Raw genomic sequence first — 26,366 nt, forward strand, 5'->3', positions numbered from 1 at the left:
GTTCACTATGTGAATAAGCCCTGAACATAGGCCGTCGTTTACCAAATGAACCTCGAGCTAAGATTTGGCAAATATCGAAAAGAACTCCTGCGCCGTGTGCGAGGTGTGTCTGTAGGGCACAGACAGTTTTGTAAATTGTAGAACAACAACTAAGGTCGGAGGTAGCCTGCTGGTGACCCCTCCCGGGGCTCACGGGCGTGCCTGTGGCTGACACGCGCCCTCTTTTCTCCCGCACAGGACACGGAGGTTCTGAACACGGCCATTCTCACCGGAAAGGTTGTTTCGGTTCCCGTCAAGGTCGTGGCCGTTCAAGAGGATGGTTCGGTGGTGGACGTGTCGGAGGCTGTGGAATGCAGGTCTGCGGATGAAGACGTCGTCAAGGTACGGCGGGCTTTACCTCCAGATCCCCAGGCATTCGGTCCTTTCCCTCCCTTTCTGTCTCGGGGCTGCTCTGAGCATCCCAGGCTCCGAAGGGCTGAGACTGGGGTGAGGATGCTGAGGACGGAGGGAGTGATGGCGGGGACTCGCCTGGAATCAGAGGAGGCTGCACGCGCCGTGCTGCTTCCTTCCCCTGTCTTAATCTTGAGCGGAAACAATTCTCTTCCCATTCTTTTGCTTATAGGACAGTATTTCCTGAATTTTAGCCAGCTACCTGCCATCTTCACAATTTTTGCCAACTTCCTGTGCCAAATAATATAATTTACTCATTATATTTTCTTTAAGTGCCTCACTTTTCAACCTTAAATATCTTAAATGTCTCAGTAGAAGACAATAAAATCCATGAGCTTGATGTACTAACTTTTTCTTAATATACATGAAAATAAACGACTATTAACTTTTTAAAAAGTCCATCCATGTGCCCCCTAACTTCACTTGGGTACCAGTGGGACACAGCTCACAGTCTGGGGAAATCTGGCCGTGGCACATTTCTGCTGCGTCCTGCATCCTAATTAGCTGGATCTAGGACTCCACATTCAGCCAGGAACCGGCCCACGATGTTTTTCCATGTCTGTGCAGGGGTCTGTTTGAGTCACTGAATTTAGAGTTTCCCGTTTTTTCTTGGCGCCCTGATTGGCAGTTCCCTCTTGCAGCAGAGACCCCGAGAGAAAGGACTTCCATCTTCAGAATGATCCTTCCTCCTCTAAGCTGCGAAGAGAGCTCCCAGGTCCTATGTCTTCGTTCAGTTTAGGAAAACACAGCACCGCTGAGTTCTTCCTTCTTTCTGCTCTGCGGGCTCCTGTTCAGAGGTGAAGTGAAACTTGGTCCCCGTCTGAAGAACTCTGTGGTGGACAGAAAATCCTGCAGGGTTTTCCCTGTGGCGGAGAAGATCTGGAAGGGATTCCTTCCTTCTTACTTGGACCTGCAGGAGGCTGTGCCTTAAGCCGGAGATGGTTTTGATAAGGAAGAATTGATGTGTCTGTGAGGCCTAATTACAAACAAAATTAATCCTTAGGAAGCCCCGATTTGGTATCGCCTGCTTTCTGGGTGGAATGTTAATTCTCCCCTCGAGACGGAAGGTGGACTGGCTTCAAAGGACACACAGCCTTGCCCTGGGGCTCCTGGCAGGCCTCGGACTCTGTGGGCAGGTTTGATTAAACAAATCTAAAGCCTTCGATATTCTGAGTCTAGAAAGATCTGAGCCAAGTCATACAAACTCATCTGCACAGAATGAAAAATATTGATTCACTGCCCTTGGTTGCCTTTGAAAATGCCTGTTACTTACCATCCCCCGTCATTCCAGGAGGGAGACATTGGGATGGCACATGGAGGTGGCATCTGTGTGATTATGCCACCCGGGGCTCAAACAGATGGCTCAGCTCTGTAGACCCCTCAGCCTTGTTCCCTCCCGAGAGCCTGGTGTGGAGCCCCCTGGGCGGGGCCTCCACTGTCCTGCCCTGGAGAGCTCTACCCTACAGAGGCAAGCCCAAGTTCATGGATCCCATCGTTGCCGTGTACTTGGCTGTCTCCCCTTCGTGGAAATATACTAAAAGCATCCTCCCCTGAGCCCGAGAGAGAAATTGCTTTGGAAGGCGTAGTTTCTGGCTCAGCGGTCGCTTTCGTGGCCTCATGAAGATGGGGCTGTCTTCTAGCGAACTGCGGCCTGATCTTAGCAAACGAGAGCGTGCAGATCCCCAAGCGCAGAGCTGCTGCAAGACGTTTCTAGGGGAGCCCAGGCTCCGCTGCAGATCCTGGCGCCTGGGTCAGTTGAGGGGGATTCACTAAAGGGCTGTGATGCGTTTGTCGCAGCTTTCGTGTCGATATTTGTCATAAATTTTGTCGTAACGCTAAGATGTACAGCGTCGTCCTCAGAGCTGTCCGCTGGCCTGGGCATCACCCCAGGGGCACCTAAACACGTGAGTGCTCATTAGCACCCCAGGGAGAGACCCCCTTGGTCTGTGGATTTGTCAGCCGGTCACTTCCTCACGGTGCAGGAAACGCTGTGTGATTCCCCAGGGAGAGTCTTGCAGGTTTCACCAAAGATCGTCATGCGATGGCAATTCTGAGCGTTGGGATTGTGACTTAGGTAAGGGACAAGGTATAAATTCAGGACGGTGTTAATTGTAGTGATACACAAATTGGCTTCTTCGACTTGGGACCGTATGACATCAGGGGGAATAAATCTGAGGACATGAAGGATGTTGAAGGGCTGGAACCTTGGCAAGATTGGAAGCGATCTGTGTCACATTTTAAGTGGACAAGTACTTCTGTGTTAAAAGAAAACATACATAGAAGATGCATATTAATTGCATGTGTGTGTGTGCAAGAAACCTTGGCCGTTTTGTTCACAGTGAGATCTGATGAACCAGCTGTGTTTTTTAATTGGAGTATCGTGGATTTACACTATTGTATTAGTTTCAGGTGTACAGCATGGCGATTCCATATTTTTACAGCTTATACTCCATTAAAAGTTATTACAAGATCATGGCTCTAATTCCCTGTGGAACCACCTGGCTGAAGCGGCTGCCACAGGCTGATATGATTTTTGTTGGCATTAATGGGTGCGTGACCCCAGAACAGAGGTCACAGGTGGGCAGGCTGCAGGCTGCATCTGGTTCAGAGGAGTGTGTGTGTGTGTATTTAATTTGCTGCCATCCTGTAAAAATTGGCAAATCACATAGAAATCTGGATTTCTAGCCTCTTATGAAATTCACAAAGTTGAGTAGCCCTGGGCCCACACTGCTTCCTGTGACCCTCAACCCGGAAGTGAGCAGAGGACGCCCCTGTGCGTAAGGCCGGTGCACCCAGGTCACCGCAGTCTCCACCCTTTCCTCTTGCCTCCCGCGTGGAGGTGGAGGGACGTCTGTGATTTCTCGTCACACTTGTGCAGCTGGTTTTTTGATAGTAGGTTTCAGAGGAAAGGGAGCTATTTCTTGTCCCCTGGTCTCTATAAGTCAAAGATGATACATGTCACTCGTCCCTCTGATGGAGAATCCTGTGCCTTTCTAGGCATAAGTGGAAGCTGGAAATTGGATCGTATTCTGTCAGAGTGTCTGAGGGGCTGAGGGCCCTTGAAATCAAATCACAGGAGAAATGATTGAAGGAAGTGTGAGTGTTGAGCCTGGTGGTGAGAAGAAAAGGCCCAGGGAGAGGTGAAGAGAGAAACACGACAGCTCTTCTGAAGTCTTTCAAGGGCCATCCTTCGGAATATGGGGTAGATTTGTGCTTTTTAGATTTCAAGAGTGGAAGTCAAAAGGGAACCACTCTAGCTCAACATAAAGAAAAAGAATGCAGAGGGAGTGAGTTTGGGGGGCGGGGGTAGGCTTCCAAACAGCTGATGGCTGTTCAAATCCTGACTCCGTGGGGGAGCACCTTTATGAGCTAGTAGTAAAGTGTCATTCCTATGGCTTTCCCATCAGGGAGTCAGTTGATAAATAAAGTTTTCTGAATTTGCAAAGGAATTTTGTTTCCACCCGCATGACCTGGAAGGCACGTGTGTCAGTTTCCTCTTGCTGCTGTAACAAATGAACGTGAATTTAGTAGCTTAAAACAATGCACATTTATTATCTGATGGTACTGGAGGTCAGGACCCTAAAATGGTTTGGTTGGCAGGGCTGCGTTGCTTCTGGAAGCTCTAGCAGAGAATCTGTTTGCCTCTTCCAGCTTCTAGAGGCTGCCTGCCTTTCTGGGCTGTGGCCCCTTTCTCCATCTTAAAAGTCAACATCGTAGCATCTTCAAATCTCTCTCTCTCTCTGACCTCTGGTCCCATCATCACCTCTGTTTCTCTGGCTCTGAGCCTCCTGCCTCTCTCTAATAAGGACCTTTGTGATTACATTAGGCCCACCTGGCTATCCCAGGATAATCCCTTCACCTCGAGGTCCTTATCTCAAATACATGTGCAGAGTCCCTTTGCCACATGTATTAGTTTCCTAGAGCTGCCGTATCAGTTCCCAGAAACTCAGTGGCTTAAAACAACATAAACCTGTTCTCTCCCAGTTCTGGAGGCCTGAAGTCTGAAATCAAGGTGTTGGCAGGGCCACACCCCCTCCAGAAGCTCTAGGGGAGGATCCTTCCCTGACTCTTCCAGCCTCTGGGGGCCCCAGGTGTCACCGGCTTGTGGCCGCATCCCTCCCGTCTCTGCCCCTGTCTTCACTTCTCTTCTGTCTCCGTGTGGCCTTATTCTCCTATAAGGGCGTTCGTCATTGGATTTAGGGGCCACCCTGATTCACAGTGATCTCATCTCACTATCCTTAAGTTAATTATATCTGCAAAGACCCTGTTTCCAAATAAGGCCACATTCACAGCTTCCCGGGGCTAGAGCTTGGACATATCATTCTGGGGTCACAGTTCCACCTACCGTGTAAGGTGACATATTAGAGGTTTGGGGGATTAAGATCTAGACAGCTTTGAGGGTCTTTATGCTGCCAGCAACAGCACATTTGTGGTTCTTTGCTAAGTGTCTTTCAAGGTCTTCAGAGGGAGGAAGAAAAATGCAATCTCCATGTTGTAATTGTGATTTAATCTTTCAGTGTCTATCTTGCCGACCAAGTGACGGCCTTCTGTTTTTAATGTGTTGGTAATGGTACTGTTGGTCAGTGAGTTGCAGTCTCCAGAACCACAGAAGCCCCGGCATACGTCACCAGCAGGGGATGAACTCATTCACGCTTGGAGAGAAATCAGTGTAAACTCATGCTGTCTTGAAGAGGGCACCCTCCAACTTTTGGCTGCAATAATTAAGTTTCCAGCCTTCTGGTATCAGCCGGACTTGAAATAATGAGATGCTAAAGGCCTCCTAAAAGGGTATTAACATTTTAAAGCCTTCTCTGCCCCAGGGAAGGTCTTTATTTCCAAACTTCGTCTGTGAAGGGCAAGGGTAGGCAGCAGATGTGCTGTCGGAAAAAAAACACAGAGGTTTCTGCCGCTTGTGTGGGGTCACTAAATAGAGCCCAATGTCACCGCTGGAGGATGCAGGAAGCTTCGAGAGAGCAGCTGCATTTCCTGGGTCATCACAGAGCCCCTGCAAAAGGCCGTGTGACCCGATTTTCCTTAAGTAGTTGGATTCACAGAGAGGATAAGGTGGAAGGAAGGTGGGCGTGTCCTGAACATGGTCCTTAGAGAGGCATCTGAGAGCTGATGTCACTGAGCCGGAGACATCGCGATTCAGGTGGAGGGGGCTGGACAGGTGGAGGGGGCAGTGGGACCTGGCAGGCCCGCGGTGAAATCCTGTGTGGGCGAGCTTTCTTTTGCTTTGGTTGCAAGTGACAGAAACGCAAATCCAACTGTCTTAAGCCCGGAAAGGGGAAATATATGGACTCATGCAGCTGTAGACGGAGTTAGATCCAGAGGCACATCTGGACTCGATTTCTCTCCTTCTCTGATTTCTGCCTTCTTCTGTGTGGTTTTCACATCTTTTTCCTGGGCCCGTGCTACTTCCTGGGCCCAGCATCCCTCCCCGACTCCCTGCATCTGGACACGCCCCAGCTGTGTCGTCTGGACTCTGGCTCAGGTGCCCCTGGGATCTGTGCAGCCGCCTCCTTCCTGCCGTTCTGCATCCCGCCTCCCACACCGGGGTCCTCACCTCTGTGCTTCTGTGCCCTGTGTAGGTGCACGTATTAGGGACTCAGCATGTCGTGTGTCCCTGTACAGGTGGCAGGTTTGCCCCTTGAGGGCAGGTCCGTGTCTCACTTGTCTTCCTGCCCCGAAGGGTCTGTTAGAAGGAGCAGCGAGAACAGCCACAGCCCACGGTGACACCACGCCAGACTCTGGTCCACTGGTTCTTTACACATTGCAGCCTCCGACCCGCCTAGCACCCCGACAGAGTAGGTACCACTCTTATGCCCATTTTACAGCCCAGGAAACTGAGGCGGGAGAGGTTTAAGTGTCTGGGCTCAGTGAGTGGTGAGTAAGCATTAGTCCACTGCATGTGCGAATTCATGGTACCGAAAAGTGGACACACAGTCCCTTCCTATTTCCTCTCTCCTGTAAAGACAGAATTAAAGACAGGTGTTTCTGAAAGTCCACATTTGATGTAAGACTTTTGATTGTTGGCAAGTCATCCAGTTGAAAGAGATGTGCAGACGCATTTTGCCCGGGGGCTGTGGTTCTCATCTTCCACGTGTCCTGCACTGAGGAGGAGATCAACCTAATGGAAGGTGAGGCCCAGGCACCTGGGGGGTGGGATTGAGGACCTTGTGGGGATCCCGCAGTGCTGATGAAATAGGTTCAGGACAGTCTCTCTGCACTGACTTATCTCCAAAGGGCCCTTGTCTGCTGTGGGCTCCAACGGGCTTCCGGAGAAACCCTCAGATGGGTCCTAATGTCATTAGAAGGAGATGGAGAAAAATCCAAAAGTGGTTTAAGCCCATTTCTTTCTTTTTTGGCAAGGCTTGGCAAACATGCCTACAGAAAACACCGTTCTTCTGTTTCTTGGCATGAATTTCCTCCCCTTCACCCGTCACCAGGAGCCAGGCAGCTAAGAATAAGTTGTCAGGCAGTTTGGACGTTATTGCCTAATTTTGTCTTCCTTGTTGCTGGTAATTTGGACTTGCATTGTTCCATTCTGATGGGAGATGTGTCATATATTTCCTGTTGGCCAGAGGATAGATACTGCTCCATCCCCAACCTTTTGTTCCTGTCAGCATCGTTCAGATTTCAATATTAATGAGATCTTTTGTTCCTTTCTGTCTTTAGCATCTCTAATGAAGAACTAACATTCTGGAATTGTTTGGGCATCATGCGGAGAGACCTTGGGACTAGCCAGTGTAGATCTGCAGCCACCCGGCTTCGGCTTCGCACCCTCAGTAAACAGAGCCGCATTGGGGAGATGGTGTTACTGAGGTCTTGGGCCGACACCGAATTAAATCTCGGAGGCAGAGTTTTGGGCGCACCAGAAAAGAATAGCTTCATTGCTTTGCCAGGCAAAGGGGGCCACAGCGGGCTAATGCCCTCACAACTGTGTGTCCTGACCTGGAGGGGGGTAGTGAGGAGTTTTATAGCAATGGCTCAAAGAGGGCGTGGTCAGCTCGTGGACCTTCTTCTGATTGGTTGGTGGGGAGGTATCCGGGAGTCGGCATCATCAACCTTCTGGTTCCTATTGGTCTGGGGTCTCCGTGCTTGTGGGCAGCCGACAGTTAACTTCTCCCACCTGATGGGGGTTTCAGTATCTGCAAAACGGCTCAAAGATATTGTTCTGTGTATCCCTTGAGGGGGAGCCCCGACCTGCCCCAAGGCTGCACTCTTGTCTCCTGACTGCTCCTCCCTTGTCTCTGCATCCCATCTCTTCCCTTACTAACAACTGCTTGAACCTGCCCGTTGAAACTGAGGGAAGGTCACGGAGGCTGAATGAAGCCTATTTCCTGTAATGAAGAAATGGGGGACACAGAAAGGCTTTTGTGCCCAGGAGCCCACAGGGTCCTGCTCAGTATCAGGTCTGTGACTGTGCTTCGAATATCAGGCAGGGTCAACTACGGCCACTGTGCCTCTGTCTCCTGGCACATTTATCCTTGATGTTTTGGGGCTTGGTTCACAATTTAAACTCCTTCCGTGAGCTTTGATGGTGGGCAGAATGGATCAGCTTCGTATTCAAATTCATTGAGTTTCCTAAAGACACTCAAATCATTTCAATACACTTTATTTTAAAAAAAAATTTTAATTTATACAATTTTTAAAGGTTACTTTCCATTTACAGTTATCACAAAATATTGGCTGTATTCTCCATGTTGTACTTACAGCCTTGAACTTATTTATACTCAGTAGTTTGTGCCTCACACTCCCCCACCCCTGTTGCCCCTCCCCCTCATTTAAATAAACTTTAGAAGTTAACTGTCTAAGAAAAGTGATGCACAGGGCATTTAATTATTGTTGCCAAAATACAGGTCACCCAGTTGCTAAGTGCCAGGGCTGGGGTTTGACCCCAGGAAGCTTGGCTCTCGGCCCCCGCTTTACAGAGAGCACCCCAATTTCACAGGGAACTTAGCCCCGTGAACTTAGGGTGCTTATTTCAGGGGTAGGCTTCTTTCCCCCCTACTTTGGGATTATCCGTACACTGACTTATTTTATACATATCCTAAGATTAAGATTACTTTCCAAAGATAAAAACGTAGCCCTCTTCTCTCTGAAACAGTTCAGATGTCTAGAGGGACATTCAGTGATGTTAGGAACTGGCGACCGTAAGAAGAAATCCCACAAAGAGCTAGAACTGACTTCTTCAGCCAAGACTCACGCGTATAGCAGAGACTCAGTGAGCGTAGATGAGAGACGTCTTCGGAGAGTCTCACGCATTGTCCCCGGAATATGCAGGAGTCTTGCATGAGCAACTCATTCATGCTTTATTGATACATATCGCTACGCTGAGATGGACTTTGAGAAAGTGATGCTGCCTTTAGCAGCAGGTGGAAATACAGATTCTGTCTCAGTCAGAAACAACGGGATAAGGTTTTCCTGGGACTGGATGGACTGGATTACGTAGCCACCTACTAAACAAATGGGCTCATATCTCTTCTAATTCATTTTCAAGAGGGACGGGCTTCCAGCAGGCAATGATCATTTATATTCAATGTATATACGCAGTGTATTCCTTCTAAACGACTCTTGGATTCTTGCCTGGAGACATTTCAGGTTTAAATGCAAAGAGACGGTCTCAGATTTCAAAGCACTGCTTTCCACTCCTATTCCCCCCTGCAGCTTGCCTTACCCTCCTTAAAGGGCCCCTCTGCAGATGTTTCAGATCATTTTGACCACTTCTGAAGCTCAGTTTAACAGGCTTTTTTTTAAAATGAAAGGCCTCAGCCCGAAGCGATTGCCCTAATATAGTCTTTTTTTTTTTTTTTTTTTTTTTTTTTTTTTTTCTGTAAGCGGGCCTCTCACTGCTGTGGCCTCTCCCGTTGCGGAGCACAGGCTCCAGACGTGCAGGCTCAGCGGCCATGGCTCACAGGCCCAGCCACTCCGCGTCATGTGGGATCTTCCCGGACCGGGTCACAAACCCGTGTCCCCTGGCACCAGCAGGCGGACTCCCAACCATTGCGCCACCAGGGAAGCCCTATAGTCATCTTTTAATGCTCTGGACAACAGAGCAGTTTCCATAATCAAGGGTTTCAATCGTGTCACTCCCCAGGGAATACTTTCAGAGAGATGAATTTATCCACGGCTTCCTGACATCCTTTGTGTCTGACACTTAATAAATATTTGGGTTACACTCTGACTTCTTTTCCTGTGAGCAGAGTTTGTAGGGAGAGCAGTCGGTGGCCGTATGCTGAGACTGTCTGTGTCTGAAGCCCACTCATAGGGACGGTAGACTTCCATGTGCCTTTCCTGACAGCCCCTTTCAGTGAAAGACTGATACCGAGGATCTTGAAGGATTTTCCAGTTCTGATACCAGTGCTTGCACCGTGGCCTGGGTTGGGACAGAAGGGACTTTGGTTAAGGATATTGGGCCAAAGCATTTTGGTTTCATAAATAGGATATAAATAATATAGAAAAAACAAAACTTGTGATAAGACCCCACTTCCTGTCATGTGCCAATCCAGACATCACTAATCAATCCCAGCACTCCTTCCTTCGACAGCCCAGATTCCTTCTCCAGCAGAGGTCCCTTGAGCAGCAGCTAAGAAGTGATTTGCATTGGCAAGTGAGACGAACATATTTCCTATTGCTGGTAAAGTCTGTGGGGAACTAGCAAAAGTTTTGTTAAGCATTGAAGAGCATGATGCTAATGAGGCCGTGATGTGGACCTCAAAGTTTGATATATTGGAGGGAGAAAAAAACCAAAACAACATTTCTGTGCCATTGCTCTGCATCCTGTCATCCGTATCAGGATGTCCTTAGGCCAAAGGTCATAAAATGATAGGCCTTGAGGCAAATCCAGACCCCGAGACGTGCCCCCAGACAGAGCAAAGTACTTTGAAAATGTATATACTTAGATGCCAACATTCAAACATTAGTAGATTTCACCAGAGCTCTGGAATTCCGTTTCTCTCGCGAAGTCCAGAGGTCTCTGAACACAGCCCATGTGGTAGCTGTGGGCTCAGGGCAGTGGCAGCGGTGGGCTCAAGGTAGTAGCTGCTGTCCCCTTTGGGCAGGGTTTGGGGTGCTCCCTCAAGTTTTTCACCATCCCCAAGTTCCCTGACCTTCACAGCAGACCCACCTTCCCCATTTATGTCACCTCCCTGGGCCAGGAGGGATTTGATTGTTTTTTTTGTTTGTTTTTTTTATTGTAATTTTAATTTAATTTTATTTTTTTAAACATCTTTATTGGAGTATAATTGCTTTACAATGGTGTGTTAGTTTCTGCTTTATAACAAAGTGAATCAGCTATGCATATACATATGTTCCCATATCTCCTCCCTCTTGCATCTCTCTCCCACCCTCCCTATCCCACCCCTCCAGGCGGTCACAAAGCACCGAGCTGATCTCCCTGTGCTATGCGGCTGCTTCCCACTAGCTATCTATTTTACGTTTGGTAGTGTATATATGTCCATGCCACTCTCTCACTTTGTCACAGCTTACCCTTCCCCCTCCCCATATGTTGAGTCAATCCCTGGAAGTTCCACCATCCCTAGCCAATTGTGCTGAAAACAATCTGGGTGAGTTATAGGGGTAAACTGAAATCTATTACAAATATATTAGATAAGTTAGTTGTATTAAGTGAGATGGATTAGACCAATGTATTAGATGCAATTATTTTAATTCATTGCTAACATAGGTAGAGGTTTTCACAAGGCAGAGTCACATAGTGTAAGAGCAGCTGTAATTTCACCATGGGGGCTACTTCTCAAGCTGTTCAGACTGGAATTTTTATATCCAGGATTTTAATTAGCCCACGTCACACTGGCAAGGACTCCAAGTTGATCAAGGGGGTGAATTCCAGGGACTTCTGTGCTGCTGAGGCATTGCTGCGCTTCCCCCCTTCCTCTGTGACTGGCTCAGCCTGGCTGGGGTATGATTTGCTGGTCTCTCTGGAAATCTCCGAGAGTGTGAGTCTGGACGCCCAGGCTTCTCTTGGCAGGGCTGAGCCAGTCTCATCTCTGCCAGATCTTCGCTTGCGCCTTTCAACCCCCCTCTTTTCTACATTCTGATTTTGGAGAAATTGGTGAGGTCATCGTTGGCATTTTTCTTTTTCCCTTCCCCTGGAGCCTCAGAGAGAAAAAAACTCTCAGCTGCCGGTTTTTATACCTTGAGGTCTCAGTTCACAGCATTCTTTGATAGAAAAGTTTCTTTTCTTAGGGAAATTTTCAGAAGTACTTTCAAGATAAGTTTGGAAAACACAAACCCTGCAGACCCTCATTCCCCTGAGAATATGCTCATCCTGCCACAATGCCTTTTTTTAATGTGACTAATTGATGCTTAAACCCCGGACACCTAAGCTTGTGACTCCTGTGCCGATGGAGCCTCGTTCCCAGCACTTCTGTCCACCAGGTTCAGTGTCTGCAGTCAGAGCTAGTGCAGGAGGCTGGGCAGCGCGATATGCTGGGCTCTCACCAGATGAACAGCTCTTAATCCCTCCGGGGCCACCGTTTGATGACTAGGAAGTGCTTGGATCTTTTCCTAAATTCAAAAGCGTTCGTGGTGCTTTGAAACTCTCCCAATGTTGAGGGGTAAAAAGCTAAAATGAACACATTTCCCAGATAAGCGTATGCTAAACTTTACAACAAACCATCATCTTGGGCCTCATTTGCTGGCGTGGTTTTCATAAGGGGCACGATTTTGGAGGTACTCGCCTGTCAGGGTACAATCACACCTTGTTGAACGTGATTTGATTGGGGGTTTATCGTGGAGGTGACCCAACAAGCAGAATGCAGGAGCTGACCCGTGATGCTTGCCGATGAGCGGGGAGACGAGGCTGGGTGGGAGCGGCTGTCCGTGGGTCTGTTGTGGAGGGCTGTCCTGAGCATCTCGGACGAAGGTGAGTTGAAGTTTGGTGGGCTGGAGGCAGCCAATGAGGCCCGACCATCTTGTAAACACCATACAAACCTTACTGTTCTACCAGTCACTGTTTTTTGTTTTTTGTTTTTTGTTTTTTTTTTACTGTACGCGGGCCTCTCACAGTTGTGGCCTCTCCCATTGCGGAGCACAGGCTCAGCGACCATGGCTCACGGGCCCAGCCGCTCCGCAGTATGTGGAATCTTCCCAGACCGGGGCACGAACCCGTGCCCCCTGCATCAGCAGGCGGACGCTCAACCACTGTGCCACCAGGGAAGCCCCCAGTCACTGTTTTTGACAGTATTTTGCACAGGAGTCTGTCTCTTCCACAAAGACCTCCTCGAGGGCAGAGACACTTGGGTTTGCTTTATGTCCTCAAAGCCCTGCCGGGAACCCAGCATGTATCATCGCTGAGTGTTAACCTCAGACTCTCTGTGACCTCTCTGTGCCTCTGACGTGGATCCTCGTCCTCTCTGGGCTGCGCAAGAGTTGCATTCTCTGAGGTCTTTTTTAGCACCAAGACTTTAAGATTCTCTAAGGAAGGCATGTGTTTTGGATGAGCTAGGAAGGGACGAAGCGCAGTGGTCTCCATTCTGCCCACGCTGGCTCCGAGATCTGCCTTTGCTGGGAGGCCTGGACGATCAGTCAGTTCCGGGCTGGGTGCTGGGCACACTGCTTCGGAGAGAGGAAGAAATAACATCCCAGCCATGGTCCAACTAGGGAGGTGAGACTGATCTGCATGAAGAAAGAATTGATAAGAATAAAGGAGCCTGAGAGCAAAGCCTCATGATCAGAACTTGACAGTGAATTAAGGAATCTCCTTAGAGTGGAGCTTTCAGTGTAGCGATGGGCACGATGGATGGGTGAGGCGGGAGGGGCTCACAAGACCTTTCCGTTCCTGGTTGTACGATTCTGAGCAGAGCACTTCCTCTCTCATTGATTCTGCATAGTTCCCGTATGTCTACAAGGTACCAGGCCTTGTGCCACAAGCCTGAGCTGCAGAAAATTAAATAAGGCAACATGCTTGTCCTTAAAGGCTTGCCTTATCATCTAGGAGGGGCAGAGAAGTAAGCATTACTATATTAAGTCATAGTCTATGAAGGTACAAAGGTGGATAGAAGGTTCCTCGAGCCAAGATCCATGGACTTACCTCCTAGAAATCTTCATGAGAATTGCTTGACTTTGCATATCCATGTTTTATGATAGTCTATAGACTGTGTAAGCAACATGCACCGTTGTCAGTAGACCCAATCACTGCCACTTGGTTTCAGTTCTAATGTTTGGCTTTGTGTCCATGATTGTATGAGGGGCCCAAAGGGCTTGGAGCTGTACCACATGAATAGTTTAACTCTTGAGAATTCAACTATATGCATTTGGCCCCAAATAACGCGGTGTCCTTACACTTACATGCATACATATACACATATATGGGTAGAAACTGTGCATCTTTTAATCTGGTTATCTCTGTTCCTCTGCCTGGTAAAGTATTCGTCAGTGTATGTTGGCACAACTGGTGGGGGGCACTTGAGCACAACGGGAAGAGTCTCCGCATCTTCCAGAGGTGTGTGATGCCTTCTTCTGGTGGCCAAGCAAGTGAGTGGTGATGGTGTCAATGACCTCTTGCCTTCAGGAAGACATTAAAGACTGAACTGAGGCCTCCAAGAAACCCTTGACTAATGAAATGTTAGAAGAACTGGAAGATACTTTTACAGAAGGTGTAGGTGAGAAAGCACACAGGGAGAGCCAACACACTATAAATTGCTCGAGTGTTCTGAGCAGAGAGAAATAATTGAGTAATTTGCATATACCACCCATCTGTACAATTGCATGCTACCTGTAGTTTTATATATATATATATGTTTTATCTATCTATCTATCTATCTATCTATCTATCTATCTATCTATATCTTACGCATACATGTTACTACATATTCTTTGTATTAAAAATCAATGTATTAAAAATCACCAGTGTGCCTGGTGAATGAAAATAGGGATTTTCTTGTATAATACTGGTTGGGTGCAATTTTGCTTCAGTTAACTTTAGAACCCAACTGCTGTTTGCATGGGACATTGAGAAAAGAAAGAGGTATGTTATAGGCAAATGCTGTGTTTGTGCCAGCTGAAGGCCAATTGACATTACCGACGAAGGAGCAGAAACTCAGGTTAAATTACCTGCTCAGAATCACACGGTATTATTCAGCACACTTCAGTAAGGTTCTAGGGGAAAAAAAAGATGATGGAGGTGGTATGTTTACTTATCGAAGGGAAGGGGTAGACAGTTATGACTCAGAGAGGGGGATGCCTCTGACCAGCGAAAGCATAGTCTGGGGACCCACTGGGGACAGGAGAGCAGTTATGTCCTAGAGCTTCTTATTGTATAAATCTTATTGTACAAACTTTAATGAGGGAACTTAGTCACCAGGAGCACATAGCTGTTTGCTAGAGTCAGGCAGGCCTCTTTTTAACAAAACAGCTTAAATTTAACTCAAACTGGTTACTTTAGATACAACGGAATCCCCCTAGTGCCCTAAATGGTAGTTTTTATTACACTTCTGCCTAAAGACTGAGACTTTTGCCCCATAGGGGAGACAGAGGATATGGAACTGTGTAGAGTTTCCGCAGTGGCTGCTGTCCCCCTCCTGAGCCAGCTGTCCCGGGGATGCTGCTAGCTCTTCCCTTGAGGGCCCGATGGGATTCGTACAGCAAGCCCGGGGCTTACAAGCTCCGTTGTTTACAGGCTCTAAAGCTTCACACTCACACCAGCCCCTGCGGGGCCGTTAGCAAGTCAGTACAGTTTTTCCCTTGGATTCTTTTTTTTCTAGCTTATGTGACATCCAGCAGGGTCCACCCTGGGGAAGCAAATGCTCGATTTCTCTTCCTCCCTGTGGGCATGTGTCTGTCTCCAGATTCCAGGTTAGTCTGTAGCCCTGCATCAGCAGTTCTCCGATGGGTTTAAGAAAAGCTTTTAGTTTGCAGTTTGGTAAGGGCAAGAGAAGTGCTCTTTTCAGCCGTCTACCTCTCTGAACTGCAACTGGAACTTGGCTGACTTGATTTTGTCTCTGATTTTTATCAAGCAGAGGATAAGCCAGGCCCCTCATTTTAAGAATACTTTTAAGTGAAAACTAAGAATGAACTGAATATAGAGAGGGGATCAGCGGTTACCGCAGCAGCTATTTGACCAATAGAAAAGGACAGTGTTGGGTCAGAATACACCGCTTGGGACACTGGCCCTCCGTTACTGGCTAGGTGACCTAAATGAGCATTAATCTCCTCATCTGTAAAATGGGTAAAGGATAACTTTCCCACAGTGCTCCAGTGCAGGATTTTTTTCAGATTAAGGGCCAGTTTTTATGGGATCTCACCAGCATTTTGTAAAAAGTGAAGGAATAGAATGGACTGGAATGGAATGGCACAGAGTGGAGTGGAGTGGAATAGAATGGGATGGGATAAAACAGAAGAGAAAATTCAGAGTGACTGGCAAGTAATGAGGTTAAGTATTTTTTCATGAAACTTTGGCTTTTGCCTTTATGTATACTTTTTGTGTATTGGTCCTACTGTAAGCTGTATTTTCTAATGTGGGTTGTGCTTCAAACACTATTTGAGACACATTGTCATAGACTGTATCAGTTAGTTACACCTGCATAACAAACAGCCCCAGTATCTTAGTCACATGCCACCACGAGCTTTTTTTTATTGCTCACAGGTCTTCAGATCAGCTGGGGTTCAGCTCTTCAAGGTTGCAGACACCAAGAGGGCAAACCCAATCCTTTAATTATGTTTTTTTTTAACTTTTTATTTTATGTTGGAGTAGAGTTGATGAACAATGTTGTGTTAGGTTCAGGTGTACGGCAAAGTGATTCAGTTATACATATACATGTATCTATTCTTTTTTCAAATTCTTTTCCCATTTAAGTTGTTACATAATATTGAGCAGAGTTCCCTGTTCTGTGTTTTCAGTATTTTATGGAGAAGTTTTTGTTAAAATTCTGCTGGGCAAAAGGAGTCATTTGCCCAAACCCAACATCGTTGAGATAAAGCATATTTTACCTCTGGTGGGGGGAACCACAAATTCACAAGGCAGAGGGTGAGGGTGCAGTGTTGGGTGTGGCACTGAAATGTACCACATGACGCAATTGAGAATGTCAGGTGGAGGGGGAAATTCCCTGGCGGTCCAGTGGTTAGGACTCTGTGGTCTCACTGCTGAGGACCCAGGTTCAATGCCTGGTCAGGGAACTAAAATCCCACAAGCCATGTGGTACGGCCAAAAAAAAAAAAGAGAGAGAGAGAGAGAGACTGTCAAGTGGGATAAATTGTAAAATGCTGTATGTGTCAGGTTTCGTCTTTAAAGGTGTACCCTTCCTTCCCCCTTCCCATCTGTCCCCCTGCCGTGGGCTGAAGAAAAAGGTCATACATATGTAAGAGAATTCCTCACTTATCTTCACCTTTCGGTCCCGAAAATGTTCCTTGATGTCTCCTTCTTTTTTTTTTTTTTTTTTTTTTTTTTTTTTGCGGTACACGGCCGTCCCACCACTGTGACCTCTCCCGTTGCGGAGCACAGGCTCCAGACGCGCAGGCTCAGCGGCCATGGCTCACGGGCCCAGCCACTCCATGGCATGTGGGATCTTCCCGGACCAGGGCACGAACCCGTGTCCCCTGCATCGGCAGGCGGACTCTCAACCACTGCGCCACCAGGGAAGCCCAGGAAATGGTGATTTTCTTTGATTGTTTTCTGCCTGAAGCTCCAGGTGACAGGCAACTCATTTCTTCTCTCATCTCAGTCTCCGAACTCAGAGTGGGTATTTGGTGAGTTTGGCATTAGTACGGGGCCATTGGGTTGTACAGTGCACGCTGGAAACTCTTGTGTCGACTTAGCATGGAAGAGCTGGACCAAAGATCAGCCCTCAGAAGACACTTGCTGTCTGTTAAGTGATTTTTGTGGTGCATCTTATTTAACACTTAGGGCAGGAATTATCATCCCTTGTCTCATTTCTCTGTGTCCCGTGCTGGAAAGCGTCCTTGCAAAAGCTTTCCGTATCACATTCCCCCACTTCCCATTCTGTCATGAACCCACACCATCAGAAGTTTTCCTCTTCTCCGCCGAAGTCCCTTTGTCAGGGTCTCCAGGGTTCACGGCCAATTCCAATGGTTAGCTTTCAGTCCACATCTGACTCGACTTCCTCTCAGTGTTTGATATCAATCCCACCCTGTCTTCGGAGAATCTTCACCACTTACCTCTGAGATACCATTCTCTCTCTCTGGCCTTTCCTTCTTTTTCTTTTTTCAGTTTTTAAAAATGTTTTGGCCATGCCGCACGTGGCATGTGGGATCTTAGTTCCACGAGCAGGGATCGAACCTGAGCAGGGATCGAACCCGAGTTCCCTGCAGTGGAAGCACGGGGTCTTAACCACTGGATCGCCAGGGAAGTCCCCCTGGCTTTTCCTTTTTAACAAATTGGCCCCATGTTGTCAGGTCCTTATATCCATGACCTCTAAGTGTTAGCAGGTTCAAGGCTGCAATGTGGGCTATGATTCAATCTCCTGGCTTTAAATACTGCGTTTGCTGGCATAATCCAGGTTTATTTCTTCAGCTTGAGCCCTTCTCCACGGACTCTGCACTTGTGCTTCCAACTTCTTACCTCGCGTCTTCATTCAGATGTCTAATAAACATTTCACGTTTAGTATTTTTGAAATGGAACTCCGGATTCTTTCTCTCTTCCCCACATCTGCCTTGCTGCAGGCCTCCCTTATCACAGGGATGGCAATGCCATTTTTCTGGTTGCTCGGGCCAGAAACCTAGCAGTCATCTGTGGCTTCTGCTTCTCTCACACCCAACAGCCACTCCAGCAGCAGCTCCTGCCAGGGCTGCCTTCAAAGGCATCCTGACCCTGACCACATCTCATTCCCTGCATCACACCACCCTGATGGGAACCTCTTTCACGTCTCTGTCGCATGGGCTCCCCTTCTGCCACTCCTGCTAGAGGTATTCTGTTATATCGTCCAATCATGCTACTTCCTTGGGCGCAAACCCCACAGCTTCTCATTATACTTACACAGTGGAGTACAGTCCAGCCCCCCTGGCTACTTTTGGGCTCCCCTGCCCTCCTTTTTGGTCCTTGAATATGGCAAGAACACGCCTGTCTCAGGGCCTTTGCACTTCCTGATCTTCTGCATGTGCTCATGACTCACTCCCTCACTTATTCAGGCCTCTAATCAAATATGATCTCTCCAGGGAGGCCTTCCCTGCCCATTCTAACTAAAGCCATTGTCACTGCTTTCTTACCTTGCTTGATTTTCCTTTTAAGCCCATCTCGCTACCTGATATTACATTTATATCTAGGTGTGTGTTGAGTTTGTCTGTCTCCCCCATTCCACAGTCAGTTCCATCAGGGCGGGGACTGTATTGTTCGTCACTCTATCCCCAGCACCTAGGACAGTTCCTGGGTCTTCATTGACATTAAATCAATATTTATTGAATGAATGAATGATTTATTCTTAGTTTACAGATGAGGGATCTGTGGCAGAGAAAAGCTATGTCAAAATGCACTGGGACTCTGAGCTTGCTCTCTCCATCCTCCAATGATAGGATGGGAGGGAATCCAAGCTGGAAACTTTGGGTACCCATGGGTTCACGGATGCAGAATCTGAGCCCAGAGATGGAGAGTGACTTATTCAGGCATGATGAGGGGAAGAGTTTGGACAAGGACCCAGGTTACTGGACCTCAGGCTGAGGCACCGGGCTGCTGCTTCCAGCTCCTTCTGCCTGGTCTTGAGCACTAGCTATCAAGCTGGCCTCTAATTAATTGATACCTCATGCTTACTGACACCTCGGTGGTGGCCTGGGGCCAGGGCAGAGGGAGCAATGGACCAAAAAGGGGCACAAGGGATGTTTCGGGAGGATGGAAGTGTTCTGTGTCCAAGCATGACGGTGGTTTCACAGCGTATGCACCGTCAATCTCATCCAACTCTACCCTCCAAACGGATACGGTGCGTTGAACAGAAATTACACCTTGATGAGTTTCATTTAAAAAATCCCAACGTGTGTATTGAGGTCTTGCCTTTCCCAATCAGGTCTTCCTTCTGTGGGCTGTACGGAGGGGGTAACACACAGTTTGAGGACCCCCTGCCCCCCGATTCAGAGGACCTGAGTGCAAATCCCTGCTCTGCCTCTCACCAGCTGTGATCTCTGCTCAAACTGTCTCTCCTGGGCCTCATTTTCCCCATCTACGACATAGGGACAAAACACTTAACGAATGGGATATCTGGAGGATTTAATGGCTATCATTCTATGTAAAGTTTTAAAAACAATGCATGATGCAAGTAACCACCCAATACATGATAGCTATTATTTTTGCTCTTTGTACTTCTTGGGGATATAAAAGCTTAAGGCAAAATGAATATTTTTTGAGTACTCATTGCTCCTCAGACAAAATGTACTTGCTAAACTTGGTAATAAATACAAAATGCTTGATTTGATGATTGAATTGAAAGATGTTTTTTCTTTACATAGTTTCTCTTTGCCTACCTTAATATGTAATTCAGCATTTATCGTGAATTTGTGAGAAACATACTCTTTGATTATATAGCTTCCCCCATTCCTCAAATCTTTTTATTCTTCATTAATACACAAACACACATAACATATATTTATAAAATTAGTATTAACACGTCCATATAATTCTAAAAATTTTTAATTTTATTGAAGTATAGTTGATTTAAGATGTTGCGTTAGTTTCAGGTGTACAGCAAAGTGATTCAGTTATATAAGTGTGTCCATATAATTTTAACTCCATCATTTTTTCACTAAATATTATATCATGATTATTTTTCCTTTCTCTTAAATTTTGTTTAAATTTATTGTAGGATCCATAGTGTTTAATTTGTATGCACTGCTATCTATTGAACTAGGCATTGTTTCATTTTTATTTTCATTACGAACATTGCAGAAGGCTCCCTTCACTTTATTTACCTTAAACAAACACCATTTACCCTTCTTTAACTTCTCTTACCGAGTTGCCAAGGAGAGAGACTGCTTCCATTGCTGTGATGATGTAGGTTTTTTCTTTCTAACACATTTCTCAAGACGGGGAGGGGTTAATTAAGAGGGAAGCCTTGTACAGCAGGGGCAGCTCCTACGGTGCAGACACAGATGCCTCAGCCGTCTGGCAGACTCAGAGGGAGGGCACTGATACACAGACTCAATTCTTGCTTCTTTCCTGAATAGAAAATGAAGCGAATGCTGTCTCTCACAAGATCCCCAAAGGAAACATATTTACATCGGGAGACCACCGTTTGCCTCTATTACTCTAAAGTACTGAAACTGTGAAAGTGTAATTTGACAGTAAAACAATGAGCCTCCAAAGGCAGCCTTCCTAAAAGGACATGGACAGGCCACCTGGTGCATGCTCACAGATTAACCTGGCACGAGCCGTCATTTTCAATCTCCACGTACCTGTCCTCAGCCCTTCTTATACTAGGATTCACGGCATTGGCTGTTCCAGCTTCCTCCGGGGGCTCAGAGAGCCCTGAAGGTATCTGTTGGTTGAGTGGTGGGAACCTGATCTAATCTTTACCTTGCAGTGTCTAGCTGTCTCTTCCAAAAACACACACGCCCTCACCGTGGGACATGACACAGGTCAGGTCTCTCAATTCCTAGCCAGAAGGCCGAATCCGCCACGGGGAATCCAAATTTCTCATCTCATTGACCTCAGACTTCCTTAGGATTTGGACTAGGTTTCTTCTACCAGCCTATCTCCTCTCATGATATCCAGAGCATAACACTGCCTAAGCCACCTTCTCCCACTTCTAACCCAGACGCAGGCTACTCCTGGGGCACAAGAATGAATGGGACCCAGAGGAAACCAGTGTCATACTCACATTGAACACCTATGTACTGAACACTTTATGTGGGCCATCCCTGCGCTAGAACTGGAGACACAGGAGATCAGAGGAGACAGGTCCGTGGTCTCAAGCAGATCACTTCCAGGTGGAGAACAGAGATAGGAAACAAGTAAGCAACCAGGAGCATGCAGAGAGTGATAAATATTGAAAAGTAAATCATGAAATATAACACGGATAGAGCAGTCCAGTGTAACTAACATCGTGTAACCCGTATGACTGAAGTAATATGAATAGTATAACGTACTGTCAGTAACACAGAAACAGTGTAAACATAGTTTACGTAGTAGCACACACAGTAAATTAGATAGAGGAGAGTAGTAGAGTGGCCAGGTGAGGGGCGTGCAACTTTACATTAGAAATGACTCAAGCAATCCCTTCTGAGAAGTGACATTTGAGCTGAGTTCTTAGATCATTTAGGCCACTTTTGGTGGCAAGTAACAAAATACCATGGACCAAAATGGCTTTGACAACAACAGAAAGAAAAACACACGATAAGAAGTTGAAAAGTCAGGTGGTTCCAGGTGGGCTGGTCCGGTGGTCCATCCAGGTGGTCACTGAGGATGTGGTTCCTTCCGTCTTTCTCTCCTTCCATGCTCGCCGTGTCAGCCTGGTCCTTGGCCAGCCCTACAAGGCTCTGAGATCACCATTGCAGCTCCTGTCGTCACCTCCCATGTGGCAGCATCCAGTGGGAGAAGGAGGGACCACTTTCTGGGCATCTCGAAGCCAGGAGGCCCTTCCCAGAATCCCCAGCAGACTCCTCACGCCTCCTGGGCCAGAATTGTGTCACATGCCTTTCCCTAAGCCACTCGCTGGCAAGGAGCATATGGCTGGACAGAAAAGAGGAAGATGTGTGTGTGTGTATGTGATGGGGCAGCGGTGCTTGTCTGTGATTGAGTGGCCCGTAGACAACCAGTTATATCTGCCTCAGACCTGAATGACAGGCAGGTCTCGGTCACAGGAAGATCGCGCTAAGGCCTCCGGAGGGGGATAAGCTCAGGAGAGCCATGGGAGAGAAGACCCATGGGGGACTGGTGGGGAGTGTGTGCAGGGTGGACAGGGAGGGAAGCGCAAAGGGAGCCTGGAGAAGGAGGTAGTACCAGGTCCTTAGGTCTTGTAAGCTGTGATCAGGAGTTTGGACTTTGCCCCGTGTACCGTGGGAAGTCTCTGGCGGGGACTGACGTGAACAGGCAGGGGGGATAGCACTGGGCCAGGCGTCAGCAGTCCTGGGGGCTGGCGGGCATCATTACACACAGGTGAAGCCCTGGGAAGTGATGTTCCCTTTCTCTACACTGGATTCGGTCCAGGTAAAATGAAAATCATGATGCCCGCCCCACAGCGTTATTTGTGGGGCTTAAGGCTTTGAGAGGGGAAGGCAGTGAGGTCCTATACCAATAAGAGGTACCTACTGCAGTTAATTCTCATTATTTGCAGTAGTTATGTCTTATAAAGTCACTGCAAACACTGAATTAGCAAATACTAAACCATTCCTTCGAGAGGAAATAACACATGCACACATACATACATCTCATATAGATCATCATAATCCTGAAAATTCAGGACAGTTGAGGTCTGTACTGTAGAAGGTAGGATGGGGAAAGTTCTAGCAATAGGTGATGCCCACCTGAGCCAGGGGAAGCTGAGGGCGGACCCCCCTGCTGCATCCACTGTAGAGTTCTTGTCAGTAAGGAGCCTTGTTCTCTTGAGATGGGTCTGCGTGTAGCCACTGAGCGCAGGGATGTTTAGGGGTCTTAGCGAATGTCTCCCGGGGCAGTGCTCTGGAGGGAAGGCAGGGGTTTCTCTAGAATGGGTCTTCCTCCCCTTTCTAAGTACTTAAGGAAGGGCAGTCGGGCTCAGCACTGGGTCCCCATCGCAGGAATTGAAAATAAGAACATGGCGCTCCATTCCATTTTCTGCTCTAATAGAAAATCTTGTTCTGATTGCTCTCTTTACAATCCTGGGCACAATAATGCAGATGTACATCCCTCAAACATGCCCTAAAAGACAGCTGATTTGCTCGCCTCATGGTTTTTCTTCTCCCTTTTAAAAAGTAAAGCAGACAAAGAGAGGGGACGGGCGAAGTAGATTCTTTTAAGCTTCGAAAAGTGATTGAATTGTCTTTTTTTTTTGCAGTACGCGGGCCTCTCACTGCCGTGGCCTCTCCTGTTGCGGAGCACAGGCTCCGGACGCACAGGCTCAGCGGCCATGGCTCACGGGCCCAGCCGCCCCGCGGCATGCGGGATCCTCCCAGACCGGGGCACCCGTGTCCCCTGCACCGGCAGGCGGACTCTCAACCCCTGCACCACCAGGGAAGCCCCTGAATTGTCTTTTTTCAACTCCCACTGGAATTTCAGGGGGAGAAACACATTAGCTGCCACTTTCCACTGCCATCTGCGGGCAGATTTGCTGCTCAGGGTAGTAGAGCCTGGAGGGCAAGGGGCTGTGGAAGGCTAAGTTCTGACAGGGTGGGGAAGCGGCTCCCCAGATGAACTCAGCCTGATGCAGTTTCCCTCCAGCACGGCTGCTCATTGCTTTGTGGCCCAAGGTTATCAGGTCAGTGTCACTGATTTCTGCCCATCGTCCCATTAGTGGCCTTGGTCAATTATGCTTAAAGATTCCTAAAGGCGTTGGTGCCATTGTGAGGTGGCAATGCCAGGAACCTGTGTCTGCGAGGCTGATGCGGGAAGGGGTTTAAGCATCTCGTTAGTTATCTTCTCCTCAGTCTTTGATTTCACTCTACAGTGAACCAGGCTCATCTTTTCCTTCTCGTGGGAGAAAATTCACATTCACGCCCTTTTTTGGGGGGAGGAGGGAGGTGATGATCATTTGTCCCGAACAACATGGAGGTTTGTTCTTTGAGTTTCGACCTCGGCACTGCTGACATTGCTCTGAGCCGTTCACCTGTTCACATGGAGGGGGCAGTTGGACGTGTGCACCTCGGGCTTGGAAGGGAGGCCTGGGCTGCAGGTACTGCAGTCTTCGTTTGTGGCTTGCAAAACGGGCTGCCTGGTGGCATTCCAGGTGAGCTGGGGAGTCCTGACAGCAGCCCAGCACCACACGGTACCCCTCAAAGTAGTGTGTGACCTCCAGCCAGTGACGTCGCATTGCTGGCCTCAGGTTCTTCATCTGTAAAATGAGATTGTGGACCCCTGGCAGTTTTGTGGTTCTGTGCTGAACTGAGTGTTGGTTTTGTGTCTTCTGCACATAACGTGACCTTTGCTCCCTCCCCCGCCCGACCCAGATACATACGTAAAAGACATTCATTCTCCTGGTGGTCCAGGAGAGAAAGTCATCAACGTTTTCCTTGCTTATCCGGAAGACGTGAAGTGAAATGGGGGCTTACGTTGTCTAACAGCCAACCCGCGAATGCATGCACGCTGAAGGGTACCTCCGCGTGCTGAGTCAGAAGTCCGTAACAAAATGCTGCGTCCTCACCTCCATCCTGCAAAATTATAGTGTAATGGGGCAAAAATAATTACGTCCACATTTCTAGTGCATTCCATGAGTATTTTCCTACAAGGATTTTAATCTAGTGCAAAGCTCTCTTGGTTTTTCAGGGAAAAAAAAATCCCCTTTATGGCTCGACCGAAGTGTTGTTTTAGTAACATATAGATACCTTTGCAAGCATCTCCAGATACGGTGCAAGAGTGAAATGTGTTGCAAGTGGGGTTTGATTAGCGGTGGTTTGAGTACATAAAGGAGGTGAGGTAAAGGGAGAAACACACACACAAAAGGCAACAAAGGTTATGGAACTCCATTAAATTATGTTTATGATTTTACTTGTCAGTGGTTCATAATACAAAATGGTTTTCCTGGAGTCTGTTTATCAGCGTTTGTCCCTAATTAGTGCCTACAAATTACCTTCTGTTCAAGTCATGTTCTCCTGGTTGTCTTGGGTCTCATAAATCAGAGCTGTTGCAGGTCATGAACTTTCATTGTCAAGTTTCTCACGGGCTTTTTCCTGCTGATGCATCTGGAGATTCTGTCCCCTCCCCCAAGGTCTCCAACGGCTGCGATTCGATTTTTGCGAATGGGAAGGAGATGAAGAGCAAAGTGGACACGATCGTGAACTTCACCCACCAGCACTTCACCTCCCAGTTAGAGGTCACCGTCTGGGCGCCCAGACTCCCCCTGCAGGTCGACATCTCGGATACGGAGCTCAGCCAGATCAAAGGGTGGAGGATCCCAGTGGCTTCCAACCGAAGGTGAGGAACCAAGGGGGTGGGGGAATGAAGTTCATCGAGGACTGTGGTTCTGAGGTTCCTGGGGCTCCGCTCTGAGGCAGACGTCCTCAGGGACCCAGGCGCTAGGGAAGCTGCATCCACAGTGGGTAATAGTGGGATCGGAGTTCAGATGGATCTGACTTGGGTACTTACTTTGACAGGAGGCGATTATAATAGGGATAATAATCATCTCTACCTCGTAGAATAGTTGCTAGGATTCAGTAAAACAATGCAACTCATAAGAAGCACCTAGCACAAGGCCTGGCATTTAAGGGAAGAGCTCTTATGCTACTTTTTTTTTTTTTTTGCGGTATGCGGGCCTCTCTCTGCTGTGGCCTCTCCCGTTGCGGAGCACAGGCTCCGGACGCGCAGGCTCAGCGGCCATGGCTCATGGGCCCAGCCGCTCCGTGGTATGTGGGATCTTCCCGGACCGGGGCATGAACCCGTGTCCCCTGCATCGGCAGGCAGACTCTCAACCACTGCACCACCAGGGAAGCCCTAAGGGAAGAGCTCTTTTTCTATTCCCTACTTCCCTGTTCCTCTTTCCTACCTTACCTCAGTTTCCTGCTTATAAATGCCAACCATCCTCTATGAAGCACAGTACAATGGTTAAGTTGTGGGCTCTGCAATAAGGCCACTGAGTTTCACCCTGGCTTTCTCACATATAGCTGTGTGACCTTGGGCAAGTCACTTAACCCCTCTCTTCCTGTTTCTTCATCTATAAATTGGAGATGACAATAGAGTTACTGAATAGAGTTATCCCAAGAATTCAGTGAAAGGATACATCGTGCAGTAGACAGAATTCTAAAGATAACATCCCTTCAAGAGTCCCATCTCCTGGTTATTCAATCAAGCACAAATCTGGGACTGCTGTAAAAGGATTTTACAGATGTAA

The 26,366-nt window shown here is 47.8% G+C and overlaps 1 protein-coding gene across 1 annotated transcript in view; it reads left to right on the forward strand.

The window, feature by feature from the left end:
• Window positions 1–26,366, forward strand: part of TMEM132B (transmembrane protein 132B) — a 382,508-nt gene that overhangs the window by 345,501 nt on the left and 10,641 nt on the right. The window contains exons 5-6 of the mRNA XM_079943402.1: window positions 238–381; window positions 25,248–25,453. Coding sequence (XP_079799528.1) covers window positions 238–381; window positions 25,248–25,453 — 350 coding nt within the window. The remainder of the gene's footprint in view (window positions 1–237; window positions 382–25,247; window positions 25,454–26,366) is intronic.

This window comes from Stenella coeruleoalba (genome assembly GCF_951394435.1).
Source record: "Stenella coeruleoalba genome assembly, chromosome: 14".
NCBI classification, from domain to species: Eukaryota; Metazoa; Chordata; class Mammalia; order Artiodactyla; family Delphinidae; genus Stenella; species Stenella coeruleoalba.